The sequence below is a fragment of the Nerophis ophidion genome, linkage group LG01 (assembly GCF_033978795.1).
Source record: "Nerophis ophidion isolate RoL-2023_Sa linkage group LG01, RoL_Noph_v1.0, whole genome shotgun sequence".
Taxonomy (NCBI): domain Eukaryota; kingdom Metazoa; phylum Chordata; class Actinopteri; order Syngnathiformes; family Syngnathidae; genus Nerophis; species Nerophis ophidion.
This window is the reverse complement of record NC_084611.1, coordinates 72,024,970-72,046,689: the sequence shown is the minus strand read 5'-3', so window position 1 is coordinate 72,046,689 and position 21,720 is coordinate 72,024,970. Positions and strand designations below refer to the sequence as shown.

General features: G+C 38.3%; 1 protein-coding gene across 4 annotated transcripts in view; it reads right to left on the bottom strand.

Moving 5' to 3' along the window:
- The window catches only part of palm3 (paralemmin 3), a 100,902-nt gene that overhangs the window by 13,162 nt on the left and 66,020 nt on the right, over positions 1-21,720 (bottom strand). For all 4 annotated transcript variants that reach the window (XM_061910349.1, XM_061910332.1, XM_061910340.1 and 1 more), the window contains 4 exons: positions 21,019-21,071; positions 17,209-17,289; positions 7,506-7,621; positions 3,544-3,604 (listed from right to left, as the gene is read on the bottom strand). In XM_061910349.1, coding sequence (XP_061766333.1) covers positions 3,544-3,604; positions 7,506-7,621; positions 17,209-17,289; positions 21,019-21,063 — 303 coding nt within the window. In that variant the 5' untranslated portion in view covers positions 21,064-21,071. The remainder of the gene's footprint in view (positions 1-3,543; positions 3,605-7,505; positions 7,622-17,208; positions 17,290-21,018; positions 21,072-21,720) is intronic.

Below are 21,720 nucleotides of genomic sequence, written 5' to 3'. Positions count from 1 at the left end.
TCCATCCATTTTCTACCGCTTAATCCCTTTCGGGGTCGCGGGGGTCGCTGGCGCCTATCTCAGCTACAATCGGGCGGAAGGCAGGGTACACCCTGGACAAGTCGCCACCTCATCGCAGGGCCAACACAGATAGACAGACAACATTCACACTCACATTCACACACTAGGGCCAATTTAGTGTCGCCAATCAACCTATCCCCAGGTGCATGTTTTTGGAAGTGGGAGGAAGCCGGAGTACCCGGAGGAAACCCACGCATTCACGGGGAGAACGTGCAAACTCCACACAGAAAGATCCCGAGCCTGGATTTGAACCCAGGACTGCAGGAACTTCGTATTGTGAGGCAGACGCACTAACCCCTCTGCCACCGTGAAGCCCGCGACCGAGTGTACGCGACCGAGTGTCGGTTCACGTAAAATCACTGAGGGTGCTCAAAAAAAAGATTTGTATCCGAATCACAATTTCTATTAATCCTGATTCTAAATCGATTTATAATCTTCAAAAATGTATTAAATATATATACAGTACAGACCAAAAGTTTGGACACACCTTCTTATTTCATTGTGTTTTCTTTATTTTCATGACTATTTACATTGTAGATTGTCAGTGAAGGCATCAAAACTATGACACCCGTGAAGTGAAAACCATTTCAGGTGACTACCTCTTGAAGCTCATCAAGAGAATGCCACTAATGTGCAAACAGTAATCAGAGCAAAGCTATTTTGAAGAAACTAGAATATTCAACATGTTTTCAGTAATTTCACCTTTTTATTGTTAAGTACATAATTCCATGTGTTCATTCACAGTTTTGATGCCTTCAGTGACAATCTACCGTATTTTTCGGAGAATAAATCGCTCTGGAATATAAATCGCACCTGCCGAAAAAGCATAATAAAGAAGAGAAAAAACATGTATAAGTCGCACTGGCGTATAAGTCGCATTAGTTGGGGATATTTATTTGAGAAAACCCAACACCAAGAATAGACATTTGAAAGGCAATTTAAAAAAAATAAAGAATAGTGAACAACAGGCTGAATAAGTGTATGTTATATGACGCATAAATAACCAACTGAGAACGTGCCTTGTATGTTATCGTAACATATTTTGGTAAGAGTCATTCAAATAACTATAACATATAAAACATTCTATACGTTTACCAAACAATCTGTCACTCCTAATCGATAATTCCCATGAAATCTTATACGTCTAGTCTCTTACGTGAATGAGCTAAATAATATTATTTGATATTTTACGGTAATGTGTTAATAATTTCACACATAAGTCGCTCCTGAGTATAAGTCGCACCCCTGACCAAACTATGAAAAAAACTGCGACTTATAGTCCGAAAAATACGGTGTAAATAGTCATGAAAATAAAGAAAACACATTGAAAGAGAAGGTGTGTCCAAATTTTGGCCTGTACTAATATATATATATTGTTATTATTTTTTTAATTTTGAAATAAGAATCATTGTTTAAAAATAAATTTTTAGGCCATCTCCATTCAACCAGAAGCTTTTGTAACCTGTAACGTGTTTTGAAAAATTTACTTTATGATTATTATACCAAATAATACACTGCGAGAATCGGTTTGAATCTAAAATCGATTCTGAATAGATTGGTCAGTTCAGGAATCGCATCAAATCGTTAGGTGCTCAACGATTCACAACACTAAGAGCCATATTTCGATAACTTTGCTGCTCGTGATGTCGCTTCCGAATGCAGATTAAAAACAGACAAACACTTGCCGAGGAAACGCCAACTCAGCCAAACGGCCTCTAAGTAATGTTACAATTTTCAATGCCAGCAAAGTAAGTATGTCTGATAGAAAACGCTCCAAAAAAAAACAATTGTAATAATAATAATAATAATAATAATAATTTTGCCAAAAGTGTAATAAGGCTCCACTTTTCCAAAGTGTGATAGATCCATGCCAATTGTATATTGGCTCTGCCATAAACATGCTACTGATTAACAATAGCAATTTCAAAACCTCCATTTTGATAATGAAAATTTCAACTAATATGCAGAGTGAACTCAAACAGCTGGTGTGTAATAAGCACAATATTTATAGTTTAAACACTTTCTAGGGCGCAACATAGGACTAGACTGGCACATTCAGCTTTTTTGCAAAAACTACTTCCTTGCTCGGCAACACGCCATAGTCACACTGCTATCTAATGTGTTGGCATTGCAAATCCGCATCTCTCAGTGTTAGTGAGACTGAGAAATGTAACAGAAAAACAATATTTTTTAATTTCTTTTAAATACGCGCACATAAACACACACACACACACACACACACACACACACACACACACACGCACACGCACACGCACACGCACACGCACACGCACACGCCCACGCCCACGCCCACGCCCACGCACACGCACACGCACACGCACACGCACACGCACACGCACACACACGCACACACACACACACACACACACACACACAATTGTTACCACTGAGTACCATTATCGATTACCAGGTACTGGGAATTGGTACCGTATTGGTTCCAACGTGAAAGGTACCAATCTCTAATTACTAGAGATGCGCGGACAGGCAAGTATATCATCCGCAACCGCTTCACCAAAGTCGTCATCCACCCGCCGACCACCCGAACCAACATTTTATCGGGACCGTACCCGCCCGCTGAAATACATCAGGGGTCGGCCGCCTTTACCACTCAAAGAGCTATTTAAACCTGTCTCACAGCTGTCTCACAGAGTAATGAAGACAATTGGAGCCGCTTACGTTCTCGAAACTATCCAATAGCGTTCATCCTGCTGACAATAATATGGGCGTGATGTGAAGCCATTGCCTTAGACATCTTCAATATGTACGAACCGATTGTTGGTCCGGCAACATGTTGTGCGCAGTTTCCGCTATTACACGTACGAGATTGAAAGGCATACTGGGTGATAGAGTACACTGATGGTTGTGATATAAACAACTTTAACACTTAATAATATGCGCCACGCTGTAAAGCCACACAATACAAGATTGACAAACACATTTCGGAAGAACATCCTCACAGTAACACAACATAAACGCAACACAACAAATGCCCACAATCCTTTGTATCCGTGAAACTTCCTGAATATATTTTACACCCCCGCGCCCCCAACCCCGCCCACCTTACCGACGCACGGGGGGTGGGGTGGCGGGGTTTGCTGTATATCCGCCCGAATCTAATTAAAATCTATTTTTTCGTCATGTCACCCGCCCGACCCGCGGTTTATCCGCAAAACCGCGCATCTCTTCTAATTACATATATGCCCTTCAGGCAGCCTTTTTCTTATACAACACTATGCATGTTCTGACCTCCTGTTTATAAACCCGAGTGAATCCGAAATTCTATGAAATATTCTTCAAATTAGCAATGAACTGATGAGTAGATCTTTAAATACAGTAAGTATTAAATACAGTTAGATCCTAACGCCATAAACACAAGATGTGATAGAAAAAGCTTGTTTGATACATATTCTAACTGCTGTTGTTCAAAATGTAGGCAAATGTGTGTGTGTGTGTGTATCTTACCGTTTGGCCCACTGCGATCTCTTCTTCCTCATCTCCCTCTGAAACCTGCACACCGTGGGACCTACAATGGGAACACAGGCATCACACGTCTACATTTGCTCAAAAATATTCCATTCTTTAAAACAATGAACTCCGGCTTGTAACAAAGAGAATAGTATGTCTTGTATTGCCATGGCGACTGAGGAAGATATTTGTGGACTCGCCGGGACACGTTATTGTGTCTCAAAGCTTGCATTGGCGTTACCATTTTGTGATGTTAAGAGATTTTGTATTTGTAAGTGTTTATTCTATGATAACACTTTTTTGTAAACTCAAACACATTCAGGGGCTTCAAATCAATCAGTTGTCTTTTGAATTATTGCTCTATAAAGCAATAATAGGTAACTGTGACTTTACAGTGACACTTTTCCAAAGTCATGTTTTAGTCAGTATTTTGAGCAAAACATCGTGTAGCTATCTCTTTAAGAATAATTGCATCAGCAATTGCCAAGGTAACCTCAGAACACTTATTTTAAAGGTCTCTAATATTAGTGGAGCAGCAAGCACACCTCTCATGTCACATTATTGTACATATTATGTTTGCTGTACAGAACAGCATTATATGCATATTTCAATCTGTGATTATAATTAGAGGTGACCTGATACAATTTCGTTGTTCTTTGAACCTGTTCATTGCAATAATGACAATAAAACTCTATTCTATACAACTTTTACACCTCTGATACGATACCAATATTGGTGCCTTAATTATTGGCCGATACCGTTATTGAGTCGATCAGTCTGAACCGTTTACACAACATTATTTTGTAGTGCAAGATGTTAGAAAAGGTTTTCCCATGTGATATTACTCAAACAGAGAACAATGGTGTGGATGAACCAACCAGGATATATAGCTTAACCCAAGTAAACATGTTACAGGATTGTTTGTATCAAAGTGCTTGATTTAGAGAGTTTAAACGCAAGCTAATATAATCTGATACTTGTTTTATTTTCTTTTTTGTTGTTGACTAATATCTGTTATCTATATTGAATTGGGACACTTCTGATTATTATCCTATAAATGAACAGAAAAGTCCAAAATTATTTAATTATTGGATAATTCGTAAATTTTTTTTCATCATAGCTTTCCTATATTTGTTGATTAGATATAGAGTACTCTATCATTTATAACTGTTAAATTGTTGCAGGCCTAACCGTAGTAAATTAAATTCTGTGAAGTAGGAATTATTAATTATGAATATTTACATAGCTAGAACCTAAAGAACCTGTTTGCAATCTTCTAGATACATTTTTACCAATATGAGAGCCCACAATATATGAACTAACACCCACAAAGTCACCTTAACACTCCTTAAATCCAATATGCTAAAGCTTCCTGAGGCTGAGCCAATCAGTGGCTTCGATACTGAACAGTTGGCTTAGAGACTGACCGATTATCGATGCCGATATTTGGCATTTTGAAGTATATGTTTTTGTGTTGTTTTTTTGTGAACAACTACACCAAAACTACATTAGCAGATACAACGTATAAACTTATGATACCAGTATTTAGTACATAAAAAAAGAAATAACTCATGTAGATAGTTATAAACATTGCTCAAATGCTTGTAAAGGTGACTTTTTTTCCCCCACTGCAGCACTTAAGCGGCTTAAAATTTTTTTTCTTAAAGCCTTGTCCAGCTGTTTGCTGACAAATACAATTCATGTTCAAATAACTAACAGCAAATTAGTATTGGTTCTAAATCGCCCCCCTTAACTGCTAATCATCGGTATCGGCCCTTAAAAAAACATATCGGCCAGTCTCCATTATGAATATTTTGAACAAATTTTGCAATTTTTTGAACCCTATGGGTTAGGAATGGGATGGCACTTCAAGTTCATGTGAGAGTCAAGGCAGATGGCCAAATACAAACCCCGTTTCCATAAGAGTTGGGAAATTGTGTCAGATGTAAATATAAACAGAATACAATGATTTGTAAATAAATTTCAACCCATATTCAGTCGAATATGCTACAAAGACAACATATTTGATGTTCGAACTCATGAATATTTTTTTTTTCAAATAATCATTAACTTTAGAAATTGATGCCAGCAACACATGACAAAGAAGTTGTGAAAAGTGGCCATAAATACTGACAAAGTTGAGGAATGCTCATCAAACACTTATTTGGACCATCCCACAGGTGTGCAGGCTAATTGGGAACAGGTGGGTGCCATTATTGGGTATAAAAACAACTTCCCAAAAAATGCGCAGTCTTTCAAAAGAAAGGATGGGGCGAGGTACACCCCTTTGTCCACAACTACGTGAGCAAATAGTCAAACAGTTTAAGAATGACGTTTCTCAAAGTGCAATTGCAAGAAATTTGGGGATTTCAACATCTACGGTCCAAAATATCATCAAAAGGTTCAGAGAATCTGGAGAAATCACTCCACGTAAGCGGTATGGCCGGAAACCAACATTGAATGACCGTGACCTTCGATCCCTCAGACGGCACTGTATCAAAACCCGACATCAATCTCTAAAGGATATCACCACATGGGCTCAGGAACACTTCAGAAAACCACTGTCACTAAATACAGTAGGTCGCTACATCTGTAAGTGCAAGTAAAAGCTCTACTATGCAAAGCGAAAGCCATTTATCAACAACATCCTGAAACGCCGCTGGCTTCTCTGTGCCCGAGCTCATCTAAGATGGACTGATGCAAAGTGGAAAAATGTTCCGTGGTCTGAGGAGTCCACATTTCAAATTGTCAAATTGTCATCCGGACCAAAAGGGAAGCGAACCATCCAGACGCAAAGTTCAAAAGCCAGCATCTGTGATGGTAAGGGGGTGCATTAGTGCCCAAGGCATGGGTAACTTACAAATCTGTGAAGACACCATTAATACAGGTTTTGGAACAACATATCATGGACGCCCCTGCTTATTTCAGCAAGACAATGCCAAGCCACATTCCGCACATGTTACAACAGTGTGGCTTTGTTAAAAAAAAAAAAAAGTGGGGGTACTTTCCTGGCCCGCCTGCAGTCCAGACCAGTCTCCCATCGGAAATGTGTGGCGCATTATGAAGCGTAAAATACGACAGAAGAGACCCCGGACTGTTGAACCACTGAAGCTCTACATAAAACAAGAATGGGAGAGAATTCCACTTTCAAAGCTTCAACAATTAGTTTCCTCAGTTCCCAAACGTTTATTGAGTGTTGTTAAAAGAAAAGGTGATGTAATGCAGTGGTGAACATGCCCTTTCCCAACTACTTTGGCACATGTTGCAGCCATGAAATTAGAAGTTAATTATTATTTGCAAAAAAAAATTAAGTTTATGAGTTTGAACATCAAATATCTTGTCTTTGTAGTGCATTCAATTGAATATGGGTTAAAAATGAATTGCAAATCATTGTATTTCGTTTATATTTAGATCTAAAATAATTTCCCAACTCATATGGAAACAGGGTTTGTACTTTGGGCAACATAGTGTACCTTAAATGCTCTACCTTTATAGCAATTTATTGTAGGGGCTTGAAATGGAATTAAACTTTACACCTGACAGGAGAGTCAGAGAGCAAAAAAAAGAAAAAAAATACAAAAAAGAATACAGCTATGAAGAAAGAAATATTGCCTGTTTTCTCTTAGCTGAATTTATCTTCATCCTGTAACCTTTATTTAAGTCCCATTTTTGCTTTTAAACTCCCCCAGGGGCCAGACTTAAGATAAGTGAGGTGGAGCTGAGCAACTCTACAATAACAACAGTGTATGCAATCATGGGAGTGTCGTCTTTGGGGACCTGAAAACAATTTTTTTTTCTTTTTGTGTGATGGCAGAGTGGAAACTCTCGCCAGAGCATACATAATGCAGCAGCACAGCTTGTGAGTGTAAGAAGCATTACAAAAAGGGAACATACTCTATGCATGAGGTGTTAAATCACTGCTAAAGCCCGTCCTTTGCACACTGTGGCTGTGCTCCTACCTGTTCTCTCCCACCTCCGGAGAGGCCCATGGAGGAGTGCGTGGGCTTTGGGAATCCAGGGAGGAAGGAGACAAAGGAGCTCCCTCCATCAGCCATTGATCCCTCAAGGACTTCCTCTGGAGGAACATAGAGTGATGTTATACATCTGAAGAAGACTATTAGCCCTAGTGTAGGTCTGCAATATATGTAACTGGCCTTGAAGTTATAACTATCATTGTCACATTCATCCTCATTAAGTCTTCCTCCTCTTGCTGATTCACTATCGCTATTATGTTCTGCCTGTATTGCCTTAACGTTTCCGGACTCCCTGGGAAATGCTAATATATTATTAGCAACATATTTTAAATGCGCTGCACGATTCAACTCTCATAAACAGGAGCCATAAAAGTCCAGGGATTTATTAAGTGACATTTTGTTTTGTTATGTTCATTAGAAAGGACTCGTTCATGATGATGATGATAATGACGCAACCTCATTGTACAGAAGTCAATACTATTTATACATTGCCAAGTTAGCTCTAGGTACTTTACACAAATGGTGCAGATCTAGAACCACCTTTTTCATACATTATGACAGAGGTCTTCAATTGGGGTCTGTGATTGCGGAGGGGCCTTGAAATCTTTGGAAAATTTTTACAAAAAAATACATGTTTTGATATTCCCCCGCAATTTTTACACAAATGTAATGGTCTTTAAAAATTGAGCCAACACACTGTCATGTAGTTAAATGTGAATGAATTAGGGCTGGGTGATATGGCCTTTTATTAAGATCTCAATATTTTTAGGCCATGTCACGATACACGATATACATTTTGATATTTCGCCTTAGCTTTCAATTAACACTTGAATAATATAATCACAGCAGTATGATAATTCTATGTGTCTACATTAAAACATTCTTGTTCATGCTGCATTAATATATGCCGATTTAAAACTTTCATGCAGAGAGGGAAATCACAGCTAAGTCAGTTGACCAAAACTGTATTTATTAAACAGTTATTAAGCAGTGGCACAAACATTCATGTAATTTCCAAATCAGAACATGCAAGATTGTCGGAGACATTTTAAAGCTGTTAGCGCACTTTTGTGCATGATGTCACTAAGATGACATGTCAAAACAACACTAATAAAGTGCACTTTTTGTACAGAACGCCACTACAATAGTTTAAAACAAATAAAATGCACTTTTGTGCATGATGTCACCCAAGATATTTAAAAAAGTGTAAAATAAAAATAAGCTGCATAATAGGAAATCAAATCATGTATGTCCTTCGCTATGTGGTAGGTTCCTGCGGACGTTATCTCCGTCTGTTGTTGACTATTTGTTTCATTTGGTGTCAAACTGGAAATTGTTGCTTTGGCATTTTGTAGGTGTGGTACCAGCCGGAAATGTTGACATACAGAGTTTCAAGCACTCTTCATTCTCTAGCGGGTGACTTTTCAAATGATGTTAAGAATTAGCAGTAGGTGCTACTTTTTGTAACAGCGCTTTTGACGCATACTTGACAAATTACGGCTGTCTGTTCAACATCTTCCCGCTTGAAGCCAAACCACCGCCAGATGATGAACCCTGTGCTTTCTTGGGAATTAATTATTCTTCCTCCATGTGTTACCAGATTCGCACATTCTCTCTCTCAGCATCACAGCTAACTTTACCCGTGCCGCTACCTCTCTGCTCCGCGAGAGCATATGACGTTACCCACGTAACATATGTAAGAAGGTACGCCTGTTTTATGTCTCTGTTAGAAGGAGAGACAAGAAAGAGTGAGAAACGCATGTAGTGTAATGCCCGCAGCTGAAAGCAACTGCGTGAGAACATATACTCAAATATCACGATAGTCATTTTCTATATCTCACAGACAAACCTGCGATATATTGAGTATACTCGATCGATATATCGCCCAGTCCTAGAATGAATAATAACATACAACACGGATAAATAATTATATTAATATATTCATTTTAGCATCTAAGACAGCTAACGATTGCTGCACTAGTTTTAGCTGATTTGATTGATTGACAGAAACCTTTACTAGTAGATTGCAAAGTACAGTACATATTCCTTACAATTGACCACTAAATGGTAACACCCGAATACGTTTCTCAACTTGTTTAAGTCGGGGTCCACATTAATCAATTCATGGTAATGATGATTAATGCCTTAGTTGTCAGCTAGCGATTAGCACTCTAAAGGCCAGCTAACAATTAGTATTCTCGGTTGGTGTCAGCTAGCACTTAACGCATTAGTTGTTAGCTAACAATTAACACGCTAATTGTCAGCTGGTGATTAATGCCATAGTTGTCAGCTAGCGATTAGCTCGCTAAATACCAGTGAACAATTAGCTCTCTTGGTAGGTGTCAGCTAGCAATTAGCCCATTAGTTGCCAACTAAGAATTAATGCGCCAATTGTCAGCTGTGATTGTTATACTTGTCAGCTAGTGATTGCTGCGCTAGTTGTCAGATAGCAATTGGGATGCTAGTTGTCAGCTAGCGGTTTGTGCTCTAGTGACCTGTGAAAGTGTATTACTGTGGAAAGAAACTTCACACCATGTAATTCCTGTGTTCCGTGCTTTAATTCCTGTTTAGTGCTCGTATTTTGTTTCCTCTTCCTGTTCTCTGTACTGTTCGTGTGCAGTGACTTCACCCCTGCCTCAGAGTGCTGTTATAGCCACCTGCCTGTGATTTGCAATCAGTGAGCTTATTAAGCCAGCCACACGCCTTAGTGCATGCTGAATTTATAAGAACTGTTGAACGCTGTTCATTTTGCGTCACATTTATACAGTGAGTGATTGACAGATGTATCCAAGTAGTCTAACGTTGTTTGTGCATTCCCAATTGCACTGGGGGTTTGTTTTGCGAGCCCTTCCCTGCACAATAGTTTTTGTGTTTTGCCTATTCCTACATTCAACTACCTTCAACCTGTACACTGTCTCCTGCGTTCTTCTGCATTCTGGGAACTACCGCAATCATGCAACCCTAGCGTGCCAAAATTTCAAAGGAACGATATCAATATAGTAGTTAAGAAGGGCCCGCGAGAAATTCGTAGTATATTTTCCAAATTCAAACAATGCCCAATCTTAATTAGATATCACACGACTTAGATTGGATATATATACATATAACATCTATAATTATAAAAAAATGTTTCAAAGAGAACACCGCATCATGTTTCCAGGTTACAAAATGAAATACAAAATTAAAATCATAAAGACAGCTAGTAATAACATTAGAGAAAATCAAAGTGGAAGCATGGCAGCTTAAGAAAAACTAATAAAACTGTTTTTCTTTTAATTTCAAAGCTGTTAAGCTACCTTTTAGGGGTGTGGGAAAAATGGATTCGAATTTGAATCGCGATTCTCACAGTGTGCAATTCAGAATCGATTCAAAAATATTTTTTTTAATCGTTTTTTTTGTTTTTTTTAATCAATCCAACAAAACAATACACAGAAAAACCATAACAATGCAATCCAATTCCAAAACCAAACCTGACCCAGCAACACTCAGAACTGCAATAAACGGAGCAATTGAGGAGACACAAACACGACACAGAACAAAGCAAAAGTAGTTAAACAAAAATGAATATTATCAACAACATTATCAATTTTAGTTATAATTTCAGCATAGCAGCGATTAAAAATCCATCATTGACATTATCATTAGACATTTATAAAAATAAAAAACAAGAACAATAGTGTCACAGTGGCTTACACTTGCATCGCATCTCATAAGCTTGACAACACACTGTGTCCAATATTTTCACAAAGATAAAATAAGTCATATTTTTGGTTCGTTTAATAGTTAAAACAAATGCAAATTATTGCAATCAGTTGATAAAACATTGTCCTTTACAATTATAAAAGCTTTTTACAAAAATCTACTACTCTGCTTGCATGTCAGCAGACTGGGGTAGATCCTGCTGAAATCCTATGTGTTGAATGAATAGAGAATCCTTTTAAATCGGGAAAAAAAAGTTTTTGAATCGAGAATCGTGTTGAATTGAAAAAAAAAAAAAGATTTTGAATCGAATCGTGACCCCAAGAATCGATATTGAATCGAATCGTGGGACACCCAAAGATTCGCATTTTTGTGTTGAAGGCAAACTTGGGGGTATGTAGAAAACACCACAACATACAGTGCATCTGGAAAGTGTTTGCAGCACTTCACTTTTTTACACTGTTACAAACTTATTCCAAAATTTTAAACAAATATTTTTGTACTCAAGATTCTACAGACAATACCCCATAATGACAATAGCAAAATGACAAAAGTTTTTGCGAGTAAAATGTTGGCCAACCTGCACCTGAAAGACTCTCAGACCATGAGAAATAAAATAATCTGGTCTGATTAGACAATGATTAAACTCTTTGGTGTGAATGCCAGGCTTCATGTTTGAAGGAACCCAGGCATCACCAGGCCAATACTATCCCTACAGTGAAGCATGGTGGTGGCAGCATCATGTTGTGGGAATCGTTTTCAGCAGTAGGAAACTAGTTAAGTTAGAGGGAACAATGAATGCAGCAATGTACAAAGACATTCTGGATCAAATCCAACATTTACCGTCCAACCTGATGGAGGTTGAGAAATGCTGCAAAGAGGAGTGGGCAAAACTACCCATAGATAGGTGTGCCAGGCTTGTGGCAGCATATTCAAAAATACTTGAGGCTGTAATTGCTGCCAAAGGTGCATTAACAAAGTATTGGGCAAAGGGTCTGAATAATTAAGATTTTTTTTTTTTTTAGACATTTGCAAAATGAAAAAAAAAAAAAGTTTTTCATATTGTCATTATGGGGTATTAAGTAATTTATTCCATTTTGGAATACGGCTATAACATAACAAAATGTGGAAAAAGTGAAGCGCTGTGAATACTTTCCAAAAGCACTATGCTCCGGAAATCATTTTTTTCTCTGCAATTAGGGAAGGTCCTATTACCTTAAGGTTTCTGAGGAGAGACCTACTGTGCCACACTTTACAATACACAAACCCTGTTTCCATATCCATTCATCCATCCATTTTCTACCGCTTATTCCCTTTCGGGGTCGCGGGGGGCGCTGGCGCCTATCTCAGCTACAATCGGGCGGAAGGCAGGGTACACCCTGGACAAGTCGCCACCTCATCGCAGGGCCAACACAGATGGACAGACAACATTCACACTCTCATTCACACACTAGGGCCAATTTAGTGTTGCCAATCAACCTATCCCCAGGTGCATGTCTTTGGAAGTGGGAGGAAGCCGGAGTACCCGGAGGGAACCCACGCATTCACGGGGAGAACATGCAAACTCCACACAGAAAGATCCTGAGCCTGGATTTGAACCCAGGACTGCAGGAACTTCGTATTGTGAGGCAGACGCTCTAACCCCTCTGCCACCGTGAAGCACTCTGTTTCCATATGAGTTGGGAAATTGTGTTGGATGTAAATATAAACGAAATACAATGATTTGCAAATCCTTTTCAACCCATATTGAGTTGAATGCACTACAAAGACAAGATATTTGATGTTCAAACTCAAAATGTTTTATTTTTTTTTTTTTGCAAATAATAATTACTTAAAATGTCATGGCTGCTACACATGCCAAAGTAGTTGGGAAAGGGCATGTTCACCACTGTGTTACATCACCTTTTCTTTTAACAAAACTCAATAAACGTTTGGTAACTGAGGAAACTAATTGTTGAAGCTTTGAAAGTGGAATTCTTTCCCATTTTCGTTTTATGTAGAGCTTCAGTCTCCGCTGTCGTATTTTACGCTTCATAATGCGCCACACATTTTCGGCGGGCCAGGAAAGTACCAGCTCTCTTTTTTTACGAAGCCACGCTGTTGTAATACGTGCGAATGTGGCTTGGCATTGTTTTGCTGAAAAAAGCAGGGGCGTCCATGAAAAAGACGGCACTTAGATGGCAGCATATCTTGTTTAAAAACCTGTATGTACCTTTCAGCCTTAATGGCACCTTCACAGATGTGTAAGTTACTCATGCCTTGGGCACTAATGCACCCCCATACCATCACAGATGCAGGCTTTTGAACTTTGCGTTGATAACAGTCTGGATGGTGCGCTTCCCCTTTGGTCCGGATGACACAATGTCGAATATTTCCAAAAACAATTTGAAATGTGGACTCCTCAGACCACAGAACACTTTTCCACTTTGCATCAGTCTATCTTAGATGATCTCGGGCCCAGAGAAGCCGGTTTCCGGCCATACCGCTTACGTGGAGTGATTTCTCCAGATTCTCTGAACATGTTGATGACATTATGGACCGTACATGTTGAAACCCCTAAATTTCTTGCAATTGCACTTTGAGAAACGTTGTTCTTAAACTGTTTGACTATTAGCTCACGCAGTTGTGGACAAAGGGGTGTACCTCGCCCCATCCTTTCTTGTGAAAGACTGAGCATTTTTTGGGAAGCTGTTTTTATACCCTATCATGGCACCCACCTTGTCCCAATTAGCCTGCACACCTGTGGGATGTTCCATATAAGTGTTTGATGAGCATTCCTCAACTTTATCAGTATTTATTGCCACCTTTCCCAACTTCTTTGTCACATGTTGCTGGTATCAAATTCTAAAGTTAATGATTATTTGCAAAAAAATAAAAATGTTTATCAGTTTGAACATCAAATATGTTGTCTTTGTAGCATATTCAACTGAATATGGGTTGAAAATGATTTGCAAATCATTGTATTCCGTTTATATTTACATCTAACAATTTCCCAACTCATATGGAAACTGGGTTTGTATGTTTGATAAGTAAGATAAGTCAACCTAAAATAAACTTTGCACGGCAAGTACATGAAGCAAATATTACACAAAGCACCAAATGGGACCATATTCGGGCCACAGTGACACGTGAAGTTTATGACTTGCATCTGAAATCTCTGTCTCCACTACAGCCATGTCCTCAGGTTTCTAAATAGTCTTCCAACAGTTATTTGCTCGCTCCCTTAACCATAATGGGCACAAAAAAATCTTTGTCTTCTCTTGCTGCAGAGCACAAGCTTGTCTCTGTTACCTTGCCTGCGCCGTTAGCTGGCTGCTAGAGGCAGCTTACCTCCAAACATTCCTACGAAGCCCAGAGCAATATTCATGTGGATATTTCTCTTTTTAACGATGACATCAACAGAGACAGATTAAGCGGAAAGTATATGACAATAACCCAGCCGCAAATTCTCCTTTTTTTTTTAATGACTGCAACACTATTGTTAAAGGTAATGCTAATAAATGTACTTGGAGCTCTCTCTAAGGAAGGAAGTATCAGTTCATGAAAAAATAAAGCGCGATGCAACTACCTTGAATGGCCACAATGTCAACAAACTCATGGGGGCAATAAGACAGTGTTTTCCAACCACTGTGCGGTGAGATACATTCTGGTGTGCCGTGAGAGATGTTTTAATTTCACCTATTTGGGGTAAAAAATATTTTTTGCAAACCAGTAGTCTGCAAATTATGTGTTGTTGTTGAGTGTTGGTGCTGTCTCGAGCTCGGCAGATTAACTGTGCAATACTCTTTCATATCAGTAGGTGGCAGCAGGGAGCTAATGGCTTTATAGATGTGGGAAACGGCAGGAGGCAGCGTGCAGGTATAAAGGTATCTGATGCTTAAACGAAAAATAAACAGAATGTGAGTGCCCCTAAGAAAAGGCATTGAAGCTTAGGGAAGGCCATGCAGAACGAACCTAAAACTGAACTGGCTACAAAGTAAACAAAAACAGAATGCTGGACGACAGCAAAGACTTACCGTCGCACAAAGATGGCGTCCACAATGTACATCCGAACATGACATGAAAATCGACAATGTCCCCACGAAGAAGGGTAAAAAAAAAGTAGATGCTGGAAATATCGCTCAAAGGAAGACATGAAACTGCTACAGGAAAATACCACAAAAAGAGAAAAAGCCACCAAAATTGGAGCGCAAGACAAGAACTAGAACACTACAAACAGCAAAACGGCAAAATACTTCAAGTAAGTCAGGGCGTGAAGTGACAGGTCGTGACACCTTCTTTGAGACGAGAGCTATATTGATGCACGATTGGTTATGGTTTAAAGCACGGGTCACCAACGCGGTGCCCGTGGGCACCAGGTAGCCCGTAAGGACCAGATGAGTAGCCCGCTGGCCTGTTCCAAAAATAGCTCAAATAGCAGCACTTACAAGTGGCTGCCTCTATATTTTAAATTTTATTTATTTACTAGCAAGCTGGTCTCGCTTTTCTCGACATTTTTAATTCAAAGAGGGACAAAACTCAAATACAATTTGAAAATCCAAGAAAATATTTTAAAGACTTGGCCATCACTTGTTTAATTAAATCCATTTATTTTTTTACTTTGCTTCTTATAATTTTCAGAAAGACATCTTTAGAAAAAAAATACAACCTTAAAAATGATTTTAGGATTTTAAAACACATATACATACATATTTTTACCTTTTAAAATCCCTTCCTCTTCTTTCCTGACAATTTAAATCAATGTTCAAGTAATTTTTTTTTATTTTTTATTGTGAAGAATAATAAATACATTTTAATTTAATTCTTCATTTTAGCTTCTGTTTTTTCGACGAAGAATATTTGTGAAATATTTCTTCAAACTTATTATGATTAAAATAAAAACAAAATATTCTGTCAAATCTAGAAAATCTGTAAAATCAAATTTAAATCTTATTTCAAAGTCTTTTGAATTTCTTTTAAAAAAAAAATTCTGAAAAATCTAGAAGAAATAATGATTTGGTCCAATTTGTTATATATTCTGACAAAGTGCAGATTGGATTCTAAACTATTTAAAACATGTCATCAAAATTCTAAAATTAATCTTAATCAGGAAAAATTACTAATGATGTTCCATAAATTCTTTTTTTTATTTTTTTCAAAAAGATTCGCATTAGCTAGTTTTTCTCTTTTTTTTTTCTGTTGAATTTTGAATTTTAAAGAGTCGAAATTTAAGATAAACTATGTTTCAAAATTTAATTTTTTTCGTTTTTCTCCTCTTTTAAACCATTCAATTAAGTGTTTTTTTTCATCATTTATTCTCTACAAAAAACCTTCCGTAAAAGGAAAAAAAATGTACGACGGAATGATGGACAGAAATACCCTTTTTTTATATATATATTGATTTATTTGTTAAAGGTAAATTGAGCAAATTGGCTATTTCTGGCAATTTATTTAAGTGTGTATCAAACTGGTAGCCCTTCGCATTAATCAGTACCCAAGAAGTAGCTCTTGGTTTTAAAAAGGTTGGTGACCCCTGGTTTAAAGTCATATCCAAAATTTGCGACAACTACTTTTTACTGTCAACTGAGTTTCGTTTTTAATGATTTCTGCTGGTGGCGATGCCTCCGGATTTTTTCAACGCAAAAAATGTGCCTTGGCTCAAAAAAGGTTGAAAAACACTGCACTGAGATACGCGGTGCAGATGCAGTCGTACCTGCATGCGCAATAAGATAGGCCGCACTAAACTGTATACAATTTGAGGAATGTGCCGCGGGCAGCGTAACACAGGAGAGTAGGAAGTGGGAAAGGCAGTTGAGACATGATGTGAAAACAATGGAGGTGCTCCCTGGGTGGAAACATTTCACCCGGGCAAAAAGAGGGTGAGTGTGTATGAACAGGAAACACATGAAGGCTATCTGCGCTCTAACAAGTCAGAATGAGTCCATTGGGGATTGTGTGTGTGTGTAACATAAAATGAGACGTTTAAAGTCATCCTCGGTAGGTGTCAGACCTTGAGCTGCTGTACTCTCAGTTTTTCGTCCTCCATGTCTCTTTTGGCTCGCTCCTGCTCCTCCTGCAGCCGCCGCTTCTCCTGAAAGAGGAAGCGGCACAAAGGACAGAAATTGCATAAGAGAAAGAATTGTGGCATAAATTGAATAGCCAGATTGGCAGTGGGCATAATAATGTATCATTAAGATTATGGTTGTTGGTTAATTGTCTCTTCAAGTAATGTTGACAAAATGGAGAGCATGAGTTGGCTGCAACAAGCAGAAGTGGTGTTGATTTAATGTCAATTAGTTTGGTGTTAGGTTTGGTCAGTTACACTTCATCTACACCAGGGGTGTCCAAAGTGCGGCCCGGGAGCCATTTGCGGCCCGCGGATAATTTTTTAACAGGCCCACGGCACATTTAAAAAATACAATTGAAAAATTTTTAAAAAGTAAAAAGTGATATAAATGAGCAAACAGGTGAAATGTAACAAGAAAATGTTGCAATATTTACTTTAATAACACAAAGCTGCTATGCAGGCTGTTTCTTTCTTTGAAAAATAATAATGAATCAAATCAAAATCAATGTCATTATGCATTATTGAGCTATTCAAGGCTCCAATTACCTCATGTTAAATTTTCCACTTTGAGATATTTTGGGGGGAAAATGTTGCATATTTGGTATTTGCCATTTAAAAAACTGAGCCGTTTTTTTTTTTTTTTTTAAAGAAGGGCCTAAATGAACAAACAAAAAACACAAACAACAAGACAACTTATAATTGACGAATAGATCTAAAGTTGATCTCGAAATTATTGTGTTAAAAGTAAACAGTAACACTTTAACGAGTAGGACCCTTTTGGATCCCCAATCATTTTAGTGTGATTTGTTTTTAAGTGTCATTGCTCAAAAAATAATAATGAAATAAAATCAATGGTGTCATGAGCTATTGACCTTTTTAAGGCTCCAATTATTATATAATCTCAAATATTCCACTTAAAAAAAATATTGGGTGATATAATATTGCATTTTTTTCAATCTAAAAACAGGGTTTTCGTTGACAAAAAGAGCATACAACTTAAAACTTTAAAATCATTATATTGACAGATGGACCTAATGTTGATCTGGAGATTTAAAACTTGAATAATAATAAAACAAAATACTACTGAATAATAACACATTTTAAATATTTTTTTGACCAAAACCCTTTGGAGTCCCCGGGATCAAACTTGAGTGGAGGCCTAAGAGTTTATTGATTATACATATATTGTATTGGTTTTTAAAATAAAAAAAAATGTCAAAATGGCCCCCGCTTGCTTTGATTTTTCAGTCTGCGGCCCTAAGTAGAAAAAGTTTGGACACCCCTGATCTACACAAATATCCACTGTAGCAGCATTATTGTGCTTACAGTACATGTGTCAAAATCCTTTTCATTGAGGGCCAGATCGCAGTGAGAGGGCCACTTGTGTGTGTGTATATATATATACAGTATATATATATATACACACATACATACATAAATACACATACAGTACATACATATATATATATATATATATATATATACACACATACATATAACACACATATATATATACACACACACACACATACATATACACACACACACACGTATACACATGCATAAATAAAGTACTATCTAATCTAATCTACTATATATATACACACACACACACACACACACACACAGTAGGAAATGTATATATATGTATATGTATGTGGGAAATGGATGGATGGATGGTGTATATATTATATATATATATATATATATATATATATATATATATATATATTAGAGATGCACGGATAGGCAATCATATCATCCGCAACCGCATCACTAAAGTTGTCATCCACCTGCCGTCCACCCGAACCAACATTTTATCAACACCGCAACCGCCCGCCACCTGCTCGTTGTTATATATCAGGCGTCGGCAGCCTTTACCACTCATAGATCTAATTTGACCCGTTTCACAGAGTATAGAAGACAATGGGAGACGCAAATATTCTAGCGACTGTTTGCTGGTGCTTATCCGGATAACGAGAATAAGGGCGTGCTATGAAGCCATTGCCTTTGACACCTCCAACATCATGAACAAACTGTTTACCAGTCCAGCAACATGTTGTGTGCTGCTTCCGCAGAAACTCATACTCGATTGAAACACAATACTGGGTGACACAAAGTACACTGATGGATGTGATATAAACAATTTTAACACTCTTACTAACATGCCTAATATGCGCCACACTGTGAAGCCACACCAAATAAGAATGACAAACACATTTCGGGAGAACATCCTCACAGTAACACAACATAGACGCAAAACAAAAAATACCCAGGATCCTTTGCATCCATGACTCGTCCTGAATATATTTTACACCCCCGCGCCCCCAACCCGCCCACCTTATCGACGCAGGGGTGGGTTTAGGGGGGGGGCGGGGTTGGTGCTAGCGGGGTGTATAACATGTAAGGATATTAATGCTGCTAAAAGCACCTTTTTATGCATTCTCTGAATCAATCAGAGAGAGCAGGTGGGCCAAATGTTGTAGCCGGGTGAATCTATTTATGCTGCTTATGAAGTGTCCGGAAAAAAGAAATGTTGTCGGCGTTTGTTTTGAAGATATATATTTAAACTGTGTACATTTTCAAAAGATAAATTATCATACTTTTGGAGAGGGTGGGGCATGGTTTCATTTGCAATTTAGGAACGCCTCCAAAATCAAACATCTTGCAGACATACACAGAAAGTAGGTTATAAACATGACTGTGAAACAAAGTTTACACCAAAACTTCCATCCATTCATCCATTCTCTACCGCTTGTCCCTTTTTTGAGGTCGCGGGGGGTGCTGGAGCCTATCTCAGCTGCATTCGGGCAGAAGGCGGGGTACACCCTAGACAAGTCGCCAAAACATATGGAATACATTATCTTGACCAGAAGAAAGTGTTTTACATGTGGGTTAAATTATCATATGTCCCTTTTTAAGATGACACTGGCATGGAAACAGGAGCATATCTTCCACCCCATTAATGATATGTCATTTTTTTATGTAATCATCCATTCATCCATTTTCTACCGCTTATTTCCGTGGAGGTAGCGGGAGCGCTGGTGCCTATCTCAGCTACAATCGGGCGGAAGCGGGGGTGCACCCTGGACAAGTCGCCACCTCATCGCAGGGCCAACACAGACAGACAGACAACAATCACACTCACATTCACACACTAGGGCCAATTTAGTGTTGCCAATCAACATAAATTCATAGATCCAATTAATAAAATCATTAACATCCCCATACTTGAATATGGTTATTTAGTAAAATACATATACCTAATTGAGACAAAATACATAAACTATTGTGTCAACCAAAATATAAGACAACCATTCTTGACCCATTTTGGAAAAGTATTTTAAAGACAAATAAACCCCGAAATATTTTATTCATTGATGATGGTTCTGTATTCATCACCTTTGTCCGATGTGTGTGTGTGTGAGTGAGTGAGTGAGTGAGTGAGTGAGTGACAGGTAAAAAAGCTCAGACTTGCTTTGGGACAAGCCCTTTGGCGCCACCTGTTGGTTTGCGTGTACAAATTTCATTATTTATGAAACTACCATTTTGAATGATAGGCGAATGAATCAACAGGACGATATCACAGGGAATTAAACATAACTGAGGAAGCATCACAGGTATATCTGTGCCAGGGTCACTCTTTATACCAACAACACAATGTCCCACAGCGTCCTGTGCAACCTGATGTTGTTTTTTCCAATCTTTATGAATTATTTATGAGCTACCAATAGCTCTTTATTGTGGACTTACAGCAATGGCCTCCAGACGGTGTTTGTACTTCTGCGCCTCATCCATCCTGGCACCTGCGACACACGCAAAGGGGGCAGAGGTTAAAGACGGGGGATTAAAGAACAGCAGATCTTTTCACAGTATTGTGAAAAAACACAAACTATAAGAAGAAGAAACAATAGACACTTTTACACTGTCTAGCAAAGACTTGGTGCAAAGGACAGACGAAGTTGGCGACCTGCTTCAGAGGCAACATCAAAAGATTTGACAATGGCTGTTGGCCGTGGGGTGTGACTCAGTACTCCTTTCCTGTAGTCCATCCATTGAAAAAAAATTGTCACTGTTTGACATATATTGTATACAGTAAGTCACACTGAGGCCGTATTTAATTATGTGATTTCAGGACTTGTCACTTTTTTCTGGACTGTGCTTTGCTGGTTTCTGTGGAAAAGACACCTTAGGTCGATGTCAATCAGGTTGCACGATATAAACGACAGGCTATACCAGTGGTTCTCGAAATTGTTTTACCAATTACCACCATAATGACCGTCATTAAAATGCGTAGCGTAGTAGACTTAAGTATTTATTAAAACAAGGCAGAGGTTTTATTTAACAAACATATGTGGTATTTTTGGCCACAGTTTGAACAGTAACACTGTAATCGAACATATGGAAATAAAACACTGTACTTTAATCAAACTATTATTTGGCCTACCACTAGAT